The following is an 18358-nucleotide window of genomic DNA, read 5'->3' on the forward strand; positions in this document are numbered from 1 at the left end:
GTTAAGGCCTTTTTTTAAAAAAACAGAAGCGATCTATCCCATGATGGCATTGAGCAATACAGTAGAAAAAGTCCCAGGTTCAACCCTTGTTTTGTGCTGAGTTAAATCTTCATCACGGACATGAATCTATCATCAGAGACAGAGTGACTGAGCACTTGGGCAAGTGTGAGCTGATCAAAGAGAGGCAGCACGGATTTGTGAAGGCTCGGCCGTGGTAAAGCTTCCCCTTAAACAAAACCTCAGAAGAGTACCCTGCTCCCCACTGTACAAGTTTGATATTTTCCATTTCTCACCCCAGCCCCTCTTGTTCTCTGCAGTACCAGGTTGAAATGAACTCGCTCTACTTGGAGCTCTTCTGACCTGTATCCCCATAGTCCGTTTGCCATCACTGCTGAATGGAGACCATGCCAACTCACGACACCAGCTACTGCCTGTCTTGCAGGCCTTGTTCTTTCAGTCTTAACACTGTGACCTGTGACCGTACAGCAGTATTTTCACCTCTCACTTTAACCAAACAATGACCTGAAGCGGTGTGTGATGGGGGAGTCAGCTCATTAGGCACGGATCAGTACCCTCTGATTGTCCCAAAGGAATTGTTCTCTCCCTGGTAACGATCTGTTCCAGTTCGTTGGGGTGAAAGGAGGCCACATGCACCTGCTTCAGTCTCTGTGAATCCCAACAGAGCTCCGTCTGTGAATAAATCCTGAAAACTGCTGTTTGACTTACTGTATATTCTTTTCCTAGCTTCCTCCTGAGACTATGAAGGGGCCCCACTTGAAATAATGACCCTCTCACAAAGAAGGTAGAAGGACACCAGATGGGGGGGGGCCTCAGTAGGCAAGCTTTACTATTTAAATAACTTGTAAAAGGAGCTATTTTACCAAAGCTAATTGTACCACAAAATTCATGACATTGCACCTTCCATTGCCCATTAATCCCTGTCCGGTTACAAAACCGTTAATCTATTGGCTCAGCCAGAAGGGGATGATCCACCAACTAGAACTATTTGGCATAATTCTTAATGCGAGAGTAATATGTTTTTTCTTTTGCTGTCTGTTTTCGTTGTCTTCTCCTGTCGTGCAGGTAAGGTGGCTCTCCCGGGTTCAATCTTCTTCCTCGGCCTGTGTTTTTATTAATAAGGCGTTGATACCAGAGCGGAGGCCAGTGCAGGAGTTCACTTTGTGCCTTCCACTGCTGTGACGCTGGCGGTTGTTGAGGCAGTGAGGGTCAGTGGAGTGAGTACTCAAACCAACATCGAGTTCAGCTGCGTAAAGATCGGATTGGATCGGATTGGATCATGACCGCCTTAAGTTTTTGTTTTCTTCCTCCAATCCTCTCCTGAAGACGTTGGGGGTGAAGTTCAAAATCAGCGAGGGCGCAAAACGGGCTGCAGCGGATCGGCCCGTTCTGCACCCCGCCCGATGTCAATGGACAGGAAAGTCGGGTGGGTTGTCTAATCCTCCCATTTCGCACCGCCGCTGAAGTTGAATTTCACCCCTGACTTTGCCGGCGGACAACTCGCACAGGTGCCAGTTGCTCCCATGTTCTTCATGTGTGAGCTCAGGCAGTGAGTGGTGGCAGACTGTTGTTCAAAGGTTGGGCACGTTACATCCAAGTCCAATCTGGCCCTTGCCTAACGTCCATGCTAGCAGAGTTCCAATGGAAATTACTGATGGCGATCTGGAGTGGCAACCTTGGCTTTCGTTGCCTTCTTAACCCAGATCTGGTAATGCACTTACCAGCGGCTAGCTCGATACAGACCGAGCATTGAACCTTTGGCCTTCCTGCTATGTATTGCTCGGCTACTCACTGCCTTAACCATCTGAGCCATTTGGGGAGCAACAGTTCTGTTCAATTTCTTTACCTCCCTTCTGTAGGAAAAAAACTTTTGCTAGAAAGTAGAGGGGACAGAGAGGGAGAAATACATACATGAAGAAAAATGAGGGTCCCCTTGTGGGTTTATCCAATGAATATCATGTAGAGCATGAAAGTCCCAGGTTCGATCCCTGGTCTTACTGAGATAGCTGATATTGGCACGGGTGATGTTAGAGCCGCGACAGTTGGCCTCAGTCCCCTAGGTCAGAGAGGGAAATATTGACCAGAGTTCCCACTCCTGATTACCATCCAGCTAGAAAGTACATAACAGTCAGATTGAGGCCAAGATCACGCTCTGTTCCAGTGCCCTCAGTGATTGAACAGTCTGCCAGCGGCCACTGTCGAAGCTCAAATATAATTAACAGCTATTTGGGTGAGGACCACACTGCCTGAGTGGGTTCACATTGCAGCAAGGAATCGACACCTTCCAGGAGAGGTGAACGTTTTATTTAAAAAAACATAACTCCTGTTCCTTATTTCTTTGTTTTTCAAATGGATTGATCATTTTCAGATGTTGGGGTGAAGTTGAATGCAGTCTGTTACCTTGTGTGCAGTTCCAGTAAGGTTACCTGGTTTTAAAGGCTACCTCGTTAAATCAAAGTGGGAGCGCTGTAAGCTGTCTGGTAGTGCACTGTGCATCAGCAGGAATAAGAAAACTGGGCTGAGGGCAGCAGCCACTGTTGATGACACTGAGACACTGCTCCATGACTTTTTTTTTTAAAAATGCCTTTCTGTACAAAATGTCTGCTCCCGAACAACTTCCACTGAAGAGGTCAACAAAATAACGAGAGGGACTGAGAGACATCAGTGAGGGTACATGTTTATAGCGTCGAGGGATTTTGGGGCGATTCAATGGAATATAATTTTCCTTTCTTCAAAAGTAATTAAATGCACATGGGTTGTCTCAATTAGACATACTGGGAGGGAGGTGGGGGAGGAGGAGGAGGATGTTATGCGGAGGGACTTGTCTTGAAAGGAATGTTCCTTCAGCCATGACTGGGGAAAGGAATCTGTGGCTCAGTTCCTCCGTATTGGACCACCTCCCCCTTTGGAGAATAAAAAATATTGTTGCAGGGCGCATTTATCTTTGGCTATAGAATGGTGTTGGCGCAGATAACTGACTCTTTAGCTAATGTCATGTTTGCCAACTGCGTTTGAATCGCACTTGGCTTGTTGGTCCATCGATGATTTATGAGCTACTGCTGGAGCCACGCTACAGCATTTCTGCTCCACCTGTGTAAACCAGCGGACTTTCCATTCCTACCTGACATGGCGATGGCAGCTGAGTCAACAGTATTAGTGTATATCTATTTTTCCCTGCCCCTCCCATGTTTTCAACATCGCTTTCTCTCGGCTCACCTGGTAAACTGTTTTCACAGCCAATCAATCCTCTGGGGCCCCAGGCAACTACTGCTGGAGCAGGGGGCAAAACGCTCCTTGAACCCCTGTGTCCCAAAAGCAGATGCGTTGGCCTGGTGCGCTGGAAGAAAATGGATGTCCACAATCACCAGGAAGCACTAAATATGTTCTACATTAAATAATATTTGAGCGTGCTCGCGTCAACTTGAGGGTATAGGCTTGACTTTGGGTTCTGAGATATTTGAGGGACCACCCCCTCAACTTGAAAAACATTTCCTCTAATGAGTATTATATGAGAAAGCATGGAATGAGAAATTAGTCCAATCCAGTCCACAGACTATGGGCAAACTAGGCTGCACCCCACTTTAATCTCCTGAGGGAAAGTTGGGCATAAATAATCCCTGCCCGCCCCCCCCCCCAACCAAAAGATGAAGAAATGAAACTTCACAGCATCTATTCTTCCACTTCCACTATCCACCTTTGCCCAGTTTCTTCACAATATTTCCATTGCCCCAGCAACACAGGAGCCAGTGTGTCCCATGGTCCATTCAACCATGTTTGACCATTATCCTATAAGCTTCACTCCCAACCCAAAACAGGGAGGGGATGAAGAGGAGATATTTCCTTTGTTCACCAGTTGTAGTAAAGTCATAAACCTATTATTTTTAAATGCAATTATGATTTCACTACATTTAGTGCACTGAGGAAATCTTCCCTCCCCCCAATATTTATGCACATCTCCCTTTTGAAGGAGTGAATGGTTACAGCCGTTTAGCTATTGTGTGTCCCCATTCTCTACCTTTTTAAACACGCTACCTCAGTTTCTTCTCCAACTGATACACGTTATAAATTATTCCCATGCCAGTGACACTGAGATGAAACCAGTGGTTGCCAGGCAACAAATCTTGCTGTTCTGAGAGAGGGCTCGACTCGAACAATATCCGTTTGATGCAAGTTTTGAGGCCTGTGATGAACAATGGGCAGAGTTTGTTTCTTGAGCTAAAGGTGGCATTACATTTTCTGAGTCGAAAATCAGCCTGATTCCTGTGAGCTTTTAAAAAATGTTGTTTTATTACTCCCCTCTCCTTTTCTGTACCGACTTTGAATTCCACTTATCTGTCTCACCGCACTGCCAGCTGTGCTGAGACGCAGCTTTCCCCATGTGTAGTTTCATTTTTTTCTTCTCTCTTTCAGCCAGACTCATAAATCACAAGAGTCCAGAACTTAGCGATTTTTTTCAAGAAACTGTTGAGAGCCAGCAGTACAAAGTCTGACCCAGTTAACAAGTGCTCCCATGCTCACAAAATACTGAAATGCTTTCGAGTTGGACATCAAAACTAGCCTGGCGTTCGGTCGGACTGTTGAGGGCAGTCACTTTATCTTAGGGTGGCACCAAGTTCATGGTTTCGGGTGGGGGGGGAGATTAATTCATACTCTTTGTGCCCTAAATTCCTCTCCTGAAGGCAGATTCTTGCTGGGGTATGCTGATAATCTTCCCAAGCTGACATTCTTTGCGTGAGCCTCACCAGTGAATTTTGGAAGCAATGCAACAATGAAGAGTATCGCAGCTGAGCCCTATCTTATCTCACTCTTACTTGTCCCAGCAAGGGCCACTGCATAGTAATTGGGAGTTGGAACACGAATTGTCCTCTCACCCCCAGCTCACTGATAATAAGGCCAATGGAGATACCTCAGCTGCAATCAGCTAACCTTGCGGCAGGCCCAAGTTTGAACCTGGTCTGTGTAGCTAAACTACCACACCTACCAAACTGAGCAATGTCTTTGATCCAACTTATTTTTTGGCTTTGAGTAATGCCAGATACCAAGCGAAGGCTTGTAAATGTGCAAACTGAAAATGCTAGACGCGCATAGCAAGGCCATTAACATCTGGGAGAGAAAGATAGGTTAATCTGTCGGAAGCAACCCTTCATCTGTAATACTATTTTTACAACCCTCCCCAGGGGGTCTCTTTAATGTTTTTATATTGTATCCTTGTAATCTGTGAACTTTAAATCTTGAAAGTTTTTTTTATTGATCTGGGGAAGGGTAGGGTTTGTTTCAACGGCTGTGTGCTTGAGTGTTGAAAGTGGATCAAGGCTTCCATGATGGCTCAGCTAGCAGATAAGCCAAAGAGACCAAGAAAGCTGCCTGTTCACATTTTGTTTAGCTCATCTCTGTTAGGATAGTGGGAGGGGTGCTAAGGTTGGCCCCAGTGCTCCTAGGGGAAGGAAGTATTGGCACAGGTTGCTGCTATTGGTCATTATCAGATAACCCCTGCAGACTTAGATTGGGCTCACTGACGATGGCCGACACAGCCAAATAATCTGCTGACGTTCACTCTCCAAGCTGACTTGGGAAATGTGCTAGTGGGTGAGCTGGCACCCATGAACTGTACGCCAACATCTGACATGGGGAGGGTGAAAAATTGATAGAACAAGGAGGGGAAGACATGGTTTGTGTTTGCACCATAGATCATTGAAACAATTGTGCGTGAGTGAGCTGTAAGCTTAGGTACAAAGCATTTTTCCTGGCTCCCTGTTAGTTGATGAGAATCTGAATGGATATTATGAACTTAAGGGGACACTTCTAATTTTTTTTTAAAAAGTGAAGCAGACTTGCATTTATTTCACAAAGAACCGGGATGGGCCGAATGGCCACCTCCTCTGCTGTAACCATTCTATGATTCTATTTAGCACCTTATCACATCTCCCAGAAATGTCTCAAAGCACTTCACACACGATGAATTCAGGAGCAGTGATTGTTGTTATAAAGGCAAACACGACAACCATTCTGTATAAACAGCAATGAGATAAATGACCAGTTGGCCCGATTTATTATTTTTGGCAGTATTGGTTTAGGAGGAATGTTATCCCGTAGGACTCCCTGCTCTTCAAATGGGTTTTTAGGCCTAGAAATTTGATAGCGCCGCACCCAGTTTGCTAAAGTAAAACGGGCACATTAGGATCCAATATGGCGGGTGGCGTGCGCGCGATCGTTCCATGCCATATTGGTTAGGGCTGCTCAGTAGGCATCCAGGGCCCATGCCTGGAACTAGCATTAGGCCTTTTGCACATGCAAACCAGGGGGCCTAACGCCTGTTTCAGGCCCCTTGGCAAATTGGACTGCGAATGACTGCAGCATGTGCCGTGCTCGCTGTGGTCAGCTTCTTCAGGAGCTCAGCAACCAAACCAGCTGCCCTTAAAGGGACCGCTAGAGGCTGCCGCCCAACGGGTCAGCTTTAGGGTTTTTACTTGCCGTATTGTGGAGCCTAGGAGGAGCAGGAGTGCTCTTCATGGCTCCACAGGGAAACCCCGGGCCGCTGCCGGCCACCACTCACCCGTTCTAGATTACGTCCCCCTCCCTCGGACTCTCCTGAGAACCTCGGCCAGCATCCGAGCCGGCCGATCTTGCTGCCTCTGTGGAAGCGAATGGTGCCCGCAGCTCGCCGATACTATCTTAATGAGGCCGTGGTCTTGTCGTCAGCCTCACAAGGCCGATTCGGGCGCAATACAATTCTTAATGTCCAACTGAAATCCTGGAAAAAGGCAGGCAGTTTAAAGTCTCAGTATGGGTAGTTAGCAAAGTGTTTTGTTTGATTACACATACTTCGTGTGATGCATTGAAGCAAATCATCAGGGTACTTCTACGTGATGGCATCATGATAAAGATGACACAATGCCCCTCTCTCTCTCTTCAAAACCAAATACAACTGAAAAGTTTGGCCAATGCTCTCCTGGAAATAATGTCTTTACTGGTGCCTGTCAGCACTTAGTGCTTCGCTTTCCATTAACCATTAATCCTTGCCATTTCCTTCTGTCTGTACTTGCCTCAAACCATCTTTCTCGAGCTCTGAAACGAGCCTTAACAGCAGTGACGATGCACATTCCTGCTTTGTTTCGCCTTTTTTTTTCTGCTTGGCACAGTGTAGGATGTTTGTGCTGGGAAGTGGGAACGTTTTTCATTTTAGGCACTTAGCGAGTGAAATTCAGCCGCCTGTTATTCGACCCATGCGATCATCCTTTCCATTCCTGTCAACAGAAGGCAAAGTCGGGCGAGGTGTATATCAGGTGGTCGATTTGCGACCGTCTGTTTTATACTCTGTCGGAGTAGAATTTCACCCCCTTAGTGTCATCATGAGGCACTCTCGTATCTGAAGTAACATGAATGGAGTGACACTGTCCGATGCCCTCTACACTTTTGGTTGCCAGGAGAGAAGGGAAAAAATTAGTGGGAAAATAAAAAATGAAAATTTAAAAAGGACATGGCTAATGACAGGAAATATCACTTGTTTTGTTGTGTTACTCTTATTTTCTTAAAGTGAATATCATTCACTATGGTACATGGTGGAATCTTGAGAGTTAAATTCAGTTTTGTTTTTGCCATTTAAAAAAAAACTCTCCCTCCCGACATACACCAGGTTACCAACTTCTGGAGATCAAATCAGTGCAGCCCTAGAACATTCGACAAACAATCTTCACACTGCTCCCTGGTCGACTGCCAAGAGGTACACAAATCTTGGCCATTTTTCCTTCCTCCTGCTCTTCACCTCCCCCATTGCCCATGACCCTGGCCAAGACTGGAGTGCTCAGCCCCGAGGGCAGCCAGAGTGAGAATGTCCAGCTGCATTTGAAGCCTGTTCTCCAAGCTGATGGTCTGTACACACGCTCTAGTGTTGCAACTGAGGAGTTGGCCCGAAGGACTCTGACTGAATCCAATTAAGTGCGACTATTCCTTTCTGCGCAGCTCACAGTCGAGCCTGTCGTAACATCCCTGCATTGCACACCCGAAATCAGAGCCAGCATCTACGGGTTTAGGAAAACTAAGTGGGTGTCATACATTCTAGATTCCTCTGCAGTCCCGGGGTGCGACTAAGCAGCAGTGGCTGGGAATTCTCATTACAGAGCTGCCCTGTTATCTTTCAAACTTTCTTCTTATCCCTCGGCTGATGGCTTTATTGGTTCTGAACCGGTTCCCTCCTTTTTGGGAGCAAATGATAAATTCCCCCTCCCCTTCAGGATTCAGACAGTTCCGCAAGTGCATTGCCCTATTGGTCCTACTTCATGTATAAGCCTTGGGCAGTGAGCGTTGGCTGGCTATTCCTTAAGGGTGGGCATCACACCCGAACACTTTCCATCAGGGTTTGTGGATAACGATCAGGAGTGGGAACCCTGGCTGGTCGTCTCCACTCACCTGTCAGGGGCCGATTATAGTGGTCCCCCCATTGCTAGCAATACTGAGAGCAGGATAGTCAAGAGATCAAATCGGGCAATGTGCTCATCTCCTGACCTTCAATAGTTGAGGACCACACCGCATAAGGCATTTACCCGCAGGATCAAGAGGGTGTCTTCATTTTAACGAGAAGATTGAACCAAATGCTTAGGACAGCTAATCTGATTTTTCCATTGCCTCTTCCCTTACAGGGACGTACGAACACCGTGTCAATTTAACATCGCTTAACACATTGAGCTGCAGGTTTCCTGACGGCCTAAATTAATTAAAATTTAGCGCCTTGCGATTTTTTTTTCTACATTGACGGCACTTTATATAAATGCAAGTCACTGTTAATAATTTCTCTTTATTTTTTCCCCTCAGGCTGCCGAGTACAACATCTTTGAAGGAACGGATTTTTGTGGGGCTCCTGTAGTCGTCATTAGTCAGGGGAAGATTGTGCTCGAAGATGGAAATCTGCACGTCACTCCAGGAAATGGCCGCTTTATCCCATGCAAGCCGTTCTCAGATTATGTACACAAGCGCATCAAGGCACGGAAACAGGTAAGGCGCACACTGTCTGCGTGAACTGGCCTGGATTGGAAAAGTTTTGAGTGGTTCCCCGATTTTAATTGGTCCATCATTCCCTGTCGTGTCTTCAGCTGCCTAGGCCCTAAACTCTAGAATTCCCCTCCCTAAACCCCTCTACCTCTCTCTCTTTTAAGTCACTCCTTAAAACCTGCCTCTGACCAAGCTTTTGGTCACCTGTCCTAATATCTCCTTAAATGGCTCGGTGTCAAATTTTTGTTTGATATCGCTCCTGTGAAACGCCTTGAGACGTTAAAGGTGCTATATAAATGCAAGTTGTTGTTGTTGCTAGGTTTTAAGTGAAAGGTATTGACCATCACGTGAAGTTGTCATTGTTTCATCCACTCGAACAGTGGATCAACCCAGCACGACATTGGCATGGGTTGTCCATCCAGACTCGAGCTGTGTCTGGAGCGAGAAACTTTGAGCTGTTTGACCTGAGGGTGAAACGCTGGTCTTTGTAGTGGGGGGAGCAATTTGGATGATGAATTAAGCATATGGTACAAGAAGCTCATTGCTCAGGAGTGAAGTGTATTGGCTCAAGTGTAGTTTTTCCAGTGGTGTATTACTTCCGAATAATAACAACACTGCTTCTGCCATCCTGGAATTTCAACCGACACTCGTGGATTTTACAAGTACCTGTAAAGTATGTAAGATTCTTTGTCTTCTGCTTTTCAGCTTTCAAAATGACCCCTAATCATTTTCTAATGGATTTTTATGGAATTACTAATCTGCCCCATTTCCCTATTTTCTATAGTCCTTTGAGAAGTGACTCTCTTGCAGCGGGACTGATCTTTCTCCACCTTTCCGGCGTTGGAACGCTGTATTTGGGGGCGGGAGGGGGAAGGGGCAAAAACTGGGACGAGACCAATGTTCCCTCTAATTTTTTTTGGCCGTGTGCAGAATGAATTTGGGTTTGTGCACCAATATAAAGGGTGTGTGCACTACCGTTAAAAAAATCACTTCTTTAAATAGAAGATCTTTTTAGAAAACATGATTCAGGGTATATAACAAACAGAACAAATGTACAAAATAATGGATAATTGTAATACGGCGAGCTGTCAAGGATTTTTAATTAAACAAAACTGGTTATAGAAATCTGAGGTAAACACTGTCACCAGAGGAAACGGGCCATCCTGATTGAGATCCAGATGATGGAGAAGAGGGTGACTGTCTCTGGTTCGGATGTTTTTCTCTTCTGTCTCTCCCTGTCTTCCAGTGTTTATATATTTTATCCAAGTTTACTTCTCTACCACTTGACAGATGAGATTTGATCCACATGAGCATCTCAAGGTGATTTTCTTTTAAACCGGTTCGTGATTTTGTTTTCTGTTGTTCATAAGACTGAAGCCACGCTCGCAATCAGCACTTGGAGCTTGGAATGTTACACATATATCCACTAGTTGTGAAACCACATTGCACCGTTCTGCATTTTGTAGACTGAAAGTCACCATGTCCTGAAATGTTTTCAATGACTTTGTTTCAATCTTCTCTGCAATTAAATACTTGTGGTCATTGTATTGGCTCACATCACAGATGTGATGTTTTGCCCAGAAGACCTTACTTGACCAAGGATCAGGATTTGTCAACCTGCTTTTCAATATTCTCAGTGTCAAATTCGTAACTGATTTGTTGTGGTGCGACGAAGCAAAATCAAAAGCGGACCAGTCATCGAGTTCATTTTCTGGGAACCTTTTTTCCAGACGATCACATAGTAGGGATACGAATGTCAGAATGGAATCTCCCTTGAATGGTGCATCTCTTGTGCACGATGCAATTAGATTTTTCGCTGTGTTGCACCAGTCTTGCCGAGATACTGTCCTTGATAAATACCTCTTCATATCGTCTAACTTCCACCCGTCTTCCCTCTTCATGCAATGCACCGGCTAGTACAACGGCTATCAAAGCTGATCACTCTGAATCAGCTGGACATGATGAGAATGGTGTTGTTCACTTCGGATGGTGCTTCTGTCATGCTGGGATTAAACAATGGCATTGCCACACGGCTTAAACAGTCCATTCCACATTTAGCAGAACAACGCTGTGTGGCCCATCGAGAAGATTTGGGAATAATTGATGCTCCCCTCCCCGCTCCATTGAACCCCCAGTAGGGTTTTAAAAAATGATTGCATTACAAGTGTACATCTTACAAGTCTCATTAGTTTTGGCTGCCTCTATGTAAGGCAGGGAGCAGTTTGGCCATGCACACTGTGCACGAGCAATCTGCTCCCTGCCTTACATAGAAGCCACAACCCAAGTCAGCCCAGCCAGTGCCCCCAACCCAAGTCAGCCCAGTCACTAGTGCCCCCAACCCAAGTCAGCCCAGTCACTAGTGCCCCCAACCCAAGTCAGCCCAGTCACTAGTGCCCCCAACCCAAGTCAGCCCAGTCACTAGTGCCCCCAACGATTAGGCTTACACACGTGAAACCATATCACAGCAAGAATCACCATCTTAAATGCACCAAAGGGCAAAACTCAGCCGAGCCACAAAGAGGCCCGAACTCCGGCCCCGACCCCCCAGTATGAACTAAATGGCAACGTTTTAAACGGGGTGCAGGAACAGAGGGACCTGGAGGCTCACGTACACAAATCTTTGAAGATGGCAGGACAGGTTGAAAAACTTAAAAAAAGCCTACGGGATCCTTGGCTTTCTAAATAGAGGGATAGAGTACAAAAGCAAGCAAGTTATGGTAAACCATTATAAATCACTGTTTAGACCTCAGTTAGAGTATTGTGTCCAAATCTTGGTGCCACACTTTAGAAAGGATTTCAAGGCTTTGGAGAGAGTTCAGAGGAGACTTACCAGAGTGATTCCAGGGATGAGGGAATTCAAGTTATGTGGGGGGGCTAGAGAAGCTGGGATTGTTTTCCTTAGAACAAAGAAGTTTAAGGGGATATTTCATAGAAATGATCAAAATTAATGGTTTTGATAGAGTAAATAGAGAGAAACAGTTTCCACTGACAGGAGGGTCAGTAACCAGAGGACACAGATTTAAGATAATTGGCAAAAAAGCCAGGGGGAAGATGAGGAGAATTTTTTTTACTCAGTGACTTGTAATGATCTGGAATTCGCTGCCTGAAAGGGCGGTGGAAGCAGATTCAATAGTAACTTTCAAAAGGAAATTAGATATATGCTTAAAAAGAGAAAATGTGCAGGTCTATGCAGAAAGAGCAAGCTAGTGGGACTAATTGATAGGACTTTCCGAGAGCCGGCACGGGCACGATGGGCCGAATGGGCTCATTCTATGCTGTATGATTCTATGATTTACACTTAAAATGCAACACTCAGCAGCATGGAATCAATAATACCAACCGTAAAGAATGTGTGAACAAAAGCTTGTCATGCAACACAGGCTGCTCAACAAAGCGACACAGAGAAACAAAACTTATGGTAGCGGTGATCTGAGGTCAAAACCGCAGCTCCTTCCGTTATTACATCGCGTGCCCCCGACCCCCACCCCGAACCCCAAACACCCACCTCGAACTGATGCTCTCTGTTGAGCATAGAGCTGGATCCGATTCTGAACACGGGCAGGATGACCACGGCCTACGAAACTCCAGCGCATGTTCCCGCCGGATATGACGATCCAGCTCCTGGGAGGCCTGGCCCAGGTTTTTTCTTTCCAGATTGTCTCCGACTTGGAGTAATCCTGTTGGATCACGAGATTTTTTTTAAATTTAAGAATTGATGTCACAAGATTTTTGTTTTGGTCCTGGCCGTGTGCGGACGGAGGGCCTAAGTGCGGGGCACTCAACGGATTGCTGCGCGGTCGCGCAGTTTACAGGAGACGCTGGACGAAACCCGTTCCGTCAGCTCCTTGCCCCATTTTTCACCTGTGGAAATTTGCTGGCTATTTGTTGGCGGGCATGCAGTGCACCTGCTGATAAGTGGGCAGGTAGAAGAATGGCATCATGCGACATCTTGTCCATATTTACATCATTGGCAAAGCTAGGCACAAGGGCATATGCCCACCCCAGATGGTAGGGTTTCCAACTGTGGACATGTTCTGGGAAGTTTCATCGCATGAGCTCATGCCCCCTGCCATTGGTTGTCCAACACCTCCATCCTCACGGGGCACCGCCTTCCCACGGCCAATTGGAACGTAAACAGACTCTTCGTTACCCAATTGTTGAGTGTCAATCGAACCGCCTTTTCTTCCCCATCTCCAATATTTTTATAACCAATGAAAGTAAGTGTTCGAAGAAAAGAAAGAAAACACCCATTTTTTTTTAATGCTTCTATGATTTTTCTCCTGAGTTGCTCGCTGTAATGTCCTGGAGATTAATCTTTAATTCCTGGAGACTCCAGGTCAATCCTGGAGGGTTGGCAACCCTACCCTAATGTCCAGCATTGCTGAGGGTTGAGAGAGGCTGCTAAATTGTTTGAGGCTGAGGTTCCCCCACCACAGTGCCTACTGGCGAGAAAAAAAAGGCATTAATTTTTATTGGGTCCATTCAGACTGGGCCACTAATGTTGCAGCCCCACCTCCCCTCCTCAACCTTAGTTTCCTCAGGCAGCTCCTGCAGTTGCCCTGATTCTGGCTTGGGCACCTGACCAACATAAACAATTAAGTCATTTTAAAATAGCGTCAGCCTTAGTAGACCTTTGAGGTGCAGTTACTCTTGTTATGTCAAAGAAAGAAAGACTTGCACTTATATAGCACCTTTCACGACCTCAGGACGTCCCAAAGCGCTCTACAGCCAATGAAGTACTTTTTGAAGTGTAGGCACAGTTGTAACGTAGGGAAATGCAGCAGCCAGTTTGTGCACAGCAAGTTAATGACAAAAAGACTTTATTTTTGGATGTTGGTGGAGGGAGGAATGTTTGTCAAGACACCAGAGCTCCCTGCTTTTCATGGGATCTTTTATGGGGTCTTGGTTTAACATCTCATTTGAAAGACAGTGTTGCACTCCCTCAGTACTATACCGAAATGCCAAACCTGGAAAATATGGGTCAGAATTTCTGCGTTTATTCCTCATCATCTGGAGTATTGTGTACAATTTTGGTCTCCTTACCTAGCAAAGGATAGAGGGAGTGCAACAAAGGTTCACCAGACTGATTCCTGGGATGGCGGGATTGTCGTACGAGGAGAGATTGAGTAGACGAGGCCTGTATTCTCTAGAGTTTAGAAGAATGAGAGGTGATCTCATTGAAACATACAAAATTCTTACAGGACTTGACAGGGTAGATGCAAGGAGGATGTTTCCCCTGGCTGGGGAGTCTAGAACCATGGGTCACAGTCTCAGAATAAGGGATAGGCCATTTAGGATTGAGACAAGGAGAAATTTCTTCACTGAGAGGGTGGTGAATCTTTGGAATTCTCTACCCCAGAGGGCTGTGGAGGCTCAGTCATTGAGTACATTCAAAACAGAGATTGATAGATTTCTAGATATTAAAGGCATCAAGGGATATGGGGATAGTGCAGGAAAATGGCGTTGAGGTAGAAGATCAGCCATGATCTTGATGAATGGTGGAACAGGCTCGAGGGCCGTATGGCCTACTCCTGCTCCTATTTCTTATGTTCATCCGAGGCAACTTTAGCAGAAGATCCGCAGAAACCCCGGAGAAACGGTCATTTTCTGGGATCGCCACAGATCTTTCACCGGAGTTACGGCGAACCTTCTAACTCAGGTGCGAGTGCTACCACTGAGCCGCAATTGACTCCTAAAAGCACCACTGCTTACTAGAGTTGAAAATTCTTCGAAAATACCAATACACCATGCTATAACTTGGTAAATTTAATTTAATCTGCTTCAACTGAGCAACGTCTTGGGGGAGGGAAGGAACAATCACTGACTGACAACATTTCCTTAAAATTGGACCTAAAAGAGGAGAGCCTCTATCAAAGAATTTCTGGGCCACCTGATAGCTCAAGTGGTTACGAGCTTGCGTTCCAAGTAACATCATGAGCTTGAGTGTCACGGTTGCTAGCCATTCTCGTCAGCTTGCCTCTGATGAATTAGCTCAGTGTAGTGTGGCTGCCAGATCTCACTTGCATTTCTTGAATAATTCCCCCTGCTCAAACATCAGGAAGGGATTACGAGAATGATGGACAGTACAGGAGATGGCAAAAGCCAATTTTTACTGCTCTAATCCTCTGCCTCCCCCGGTGTCATTTTGAAACGCAGCTGTCAACAGGCATGAAGGAAGTCGTCCGTGTGTGTGTGTGTCTCCCTCTCACTTTCACTCCCCTTCCACCCCAGCACTGTCAGGCTCCACACATCCCAAGACCCAGAGTGTTTGTGCAAGAGCTAATGAAAGATAAACAATGTCAAAAAGAATAACCAGCACAAGGGCCAATGCCTAAAACAGGATGAGAGCTCCAAATGCCTGCCCACTTGTTCATCAGTTAATTCCAGTCACTGACGAAGGTTGTTTTGGCTCTAACCTTCTTCTGAAAATCATTTCTAACCCTTTCAATTACTGGGGCTTCTGTCGTTTCCATTAGCTAAAGTGATAGAAAGTTTCCAAAGACCAGTTTTATTTTTGAAATATTCATGGACAAATGCACAAATTAATGTTTCAAAATTCAGTAATAAAATTTGGTTTACTTTCTTTACTTGCGGGAAGCTACAGGGCCCAATATAATATGTACAGGGCCTGCTGCTCCCCTACAGTACGTACAGGGTTCACCGCTCCCCTACAGTACGTACAGGGTTCACCGCTCCCCTACAGTACGTACAGGGTTCACCGCTCCCCTACAGTACGTACAGGGTTCACCGCTCCCCTACAGTACGTACAGGGTTCACCGCTCCCCTACAGTACGTACAGGGTTCACCGCTCCCCTACAGTACGTACAGGGTTCACCGCTCCCCTACAGTACGTACAGGGTTCACCGCTCCCCTACAGTACGTACAGGGTTCACCGCTCCCCTACAGTACGTACAGGGTTCACCGCTCCCCTGCAGTACGTACAGGGTTCACCGCTCCCCTACAGTACGTACAGGGTTCACCGCTCCCCTGCAGTACGTACAGGGTTCACCGCTCCCCTACAGTACGTACAGGGTTCACCGCTCCCCTGCAGTACGTACAGGGTTCACCGCTCCCCTACAGTACGTACAGGGCCTGCTGCTCCCCTACAGTACGTACAGGGTTCACCGCTCCCCTACAGTACGTACAGGGTTCACCGCTCCCCTACAGTACGTACAGGGTTCACCGCTCCCCTACAGTACGTACAGGGTTCACCGCTCCCCTACAGTACGTACAGGGTTCACCGCTCCCCTACAGTACGTACAGGGTTCACCGCTCCCCTACAGTACGTACAGGGTTCACCGCTCCCCTACAGTACGTACAGGGTTCACCGCTCCCCTACAGTACGTACAGGGTTCACCGCTCCCCTACAGTACGTACAGGGTTCACCGCTCCCCTACAGTACGTACAGGGTTCACCGCTCCCCTGCAGTACGTACAGGGTTCACCGCTCCCCTACAGTACGTACAGGGTTCACCGCTCCCCTGCAGTACGTACAGGGTTCACCGCTCCCCTACAGTACGTACAGGGTTCACCGCTCCCCTGCAGTACGTACAGGGTTCACCGCTCCCCTGCAGTACGTACAGGGTTCACCGCTCCCCTGCAGTACGTACAGGGTTCACCGCTCCCCTGCAGTACGTACAGGGTTCACCGCTCCCCTACAGTACGTACAGGGTTCACCGCTCCCCTACAGTACGTACAGGGTTCACCGCTCCCCTACAGTACGTACAGGGTTCACCGCTCCCCTACAGTACGTACAGGGTTCACCGCTCCCCTACAGTACGTACAGGGTTCACCGCTCCCCTGCAGTACGTACAGGGTTCACCGCTCCCCTACAGTACGTACAGGGTTCACCGCTCCCCTGCAGTACGTACAGGGTTCACCGCTCCCCTACAGTACGTACAGGGTTCACCGCTCCCCTGCAGTACGTACAGGGTTCACCGCTCCCCTACAGTACGTACAGGGCCTGCTGCTCCCCTACAGTACGTACAGGGTTCACCGCTCCCCTACAGTACGTACAGGGTTCACCGCTCCCCTACAGTACGTACAGGGTTCACCGCTCCCCTACAGTACGTACAGGGTTCACCGCTCCCCTACAGTACGTACAGGGTTCACCGCTCCCCTACAGTACGTACAGGGTTCACCGCTCCCCTACAGTACGTACAGGGTTCACCGCTCCCCTACAGTACGTACAGGGTTCACCGCTCCCCTACAGTACGTACAGGGTTCACCGCTCCCCTACAGTACGTACAGGGTTCACCGCTCCCCTACAGTACGTACAGGGTTCGCCGCTCCCCTACAGTACGTACAGGGTTCGCCGCTCCCCTACAGTACGTACAGGGTTCGCCGCTCCCCTACAGTACGTACAGGGTTCGCCGCTCCCCTACAGTACGTACAGGGTTCGCCGCTCCCCTACAGTACGTACAGGGTTCGCCGCTCCCCTACAGTACGTACAGGGTTCGCCGCTCCCCTACAGTACGTACAGGGTTCGCCGCTCCCCTACAGTACGTACAGGGTTCGCCGCTCCCCTACAGTACGTACAGGGTTCGCCGCTCCCCTACAGTACGTACAGGGTTCGCCGCTCCCCTACAGTACGTACAGGGTTCGCCGCTCCCCTACAGTACGTACAGGGTTCGCCGCTCCCCTACAGTACGTACAGGGTTCGCCGCTCCCCTACAGTACGTACAGGGTTCGCCGCTCCCCTACAGTACGTACAGGGTTCACCGCTCCCCTACAGTACGTACAGGGTTCACCGCTCCCCTACAGTACGTACAGGGTTCACCGCTCCCCTACAGTACGTACAGGGTTCACCGCTCCCCTACAGTACGTACAGGGTTCACCGCTCCCCTACAGTACGTACAGGGTTCACCGCTCCCCTACAGTACGTACAGGGTTCACCGCTCCCCTACAGTACGTACAGGGTTCACCGCTCCCCTACAGTACGTACAGGGTTCACCGCTCCCCTACAGTACGTACAGGGTTCACCGCTCCCCTACAGTACGTACAGGGTTCACCGCTCCCCTACAGTACGTACAGGGTTCACCGCTCCCCTACAGTACGTACAGGGTTCACCGCTCCCCTACAGTACGTACAGGGTTCACCGCTCCCCTACAGTACGTACAGGGTTCACCGCTCTCTTACAGTACGTACAGGGTTCACCGCTCCCCTACAGTACGTACAGGGTTCACCGCTCCCCTACAGTACGTACAGGGTTCACCGCTCCCCTACAGTACGTACAGGGTTCACCGCTCTCTTACAGTACGTACAGGGTTCACCGCTCCCTTACAGTACGTACAGGGTTCACCGCTCCCCTGCAGCACGTACAGGGTTCACCGCTCCCCTGCAGCACGTACAGGGTT

At 47.8% G+C, this 18358-nt stretch overlaps 1 protein-coding gene across 3 annotated transcripts in view; it reads left to right on the forward strand.

Annotated features, from left to right (window-relative positions):
- LOC137332583 (dihydropyrimidinase-related protein 3-like) overlaps positions 1 to 18358 on the forward strand; it is a 193010-nt gene that overhangs the window by 147008 nt on the left and 27644 nt on the right. For all 3 annotated transcript variants that reach the window (XM_067996513.1, XM_067996514.1, XM_067996515.1), the window contains exon 12: positions 8827 to 9006. In XM_067996513.1, the coding sequence (XP_067852614.1) occupies positions 8827 to 9006 (180 nt within the window). The remainder of the gene's footprint in view (positions 1 to 8826; positions 9007 to 18358) is intronic.

The sequence above is a fragment of the Heptranchias perlo genome, chromosome 14 (assembly GCF_035084215.1).
Source record: "Heptranchias perlo isolate sHepPer1 chromosome 14, sHepPer1.hap1, whole genome shotgun sequence".
Taxonomy (NCBI): Eukaryota; Metazoa; Chordata; class Chondrichthyes; order Hexanchiformes; family Hexanchidae; genus Heptranchias; species Heptranchias perlo.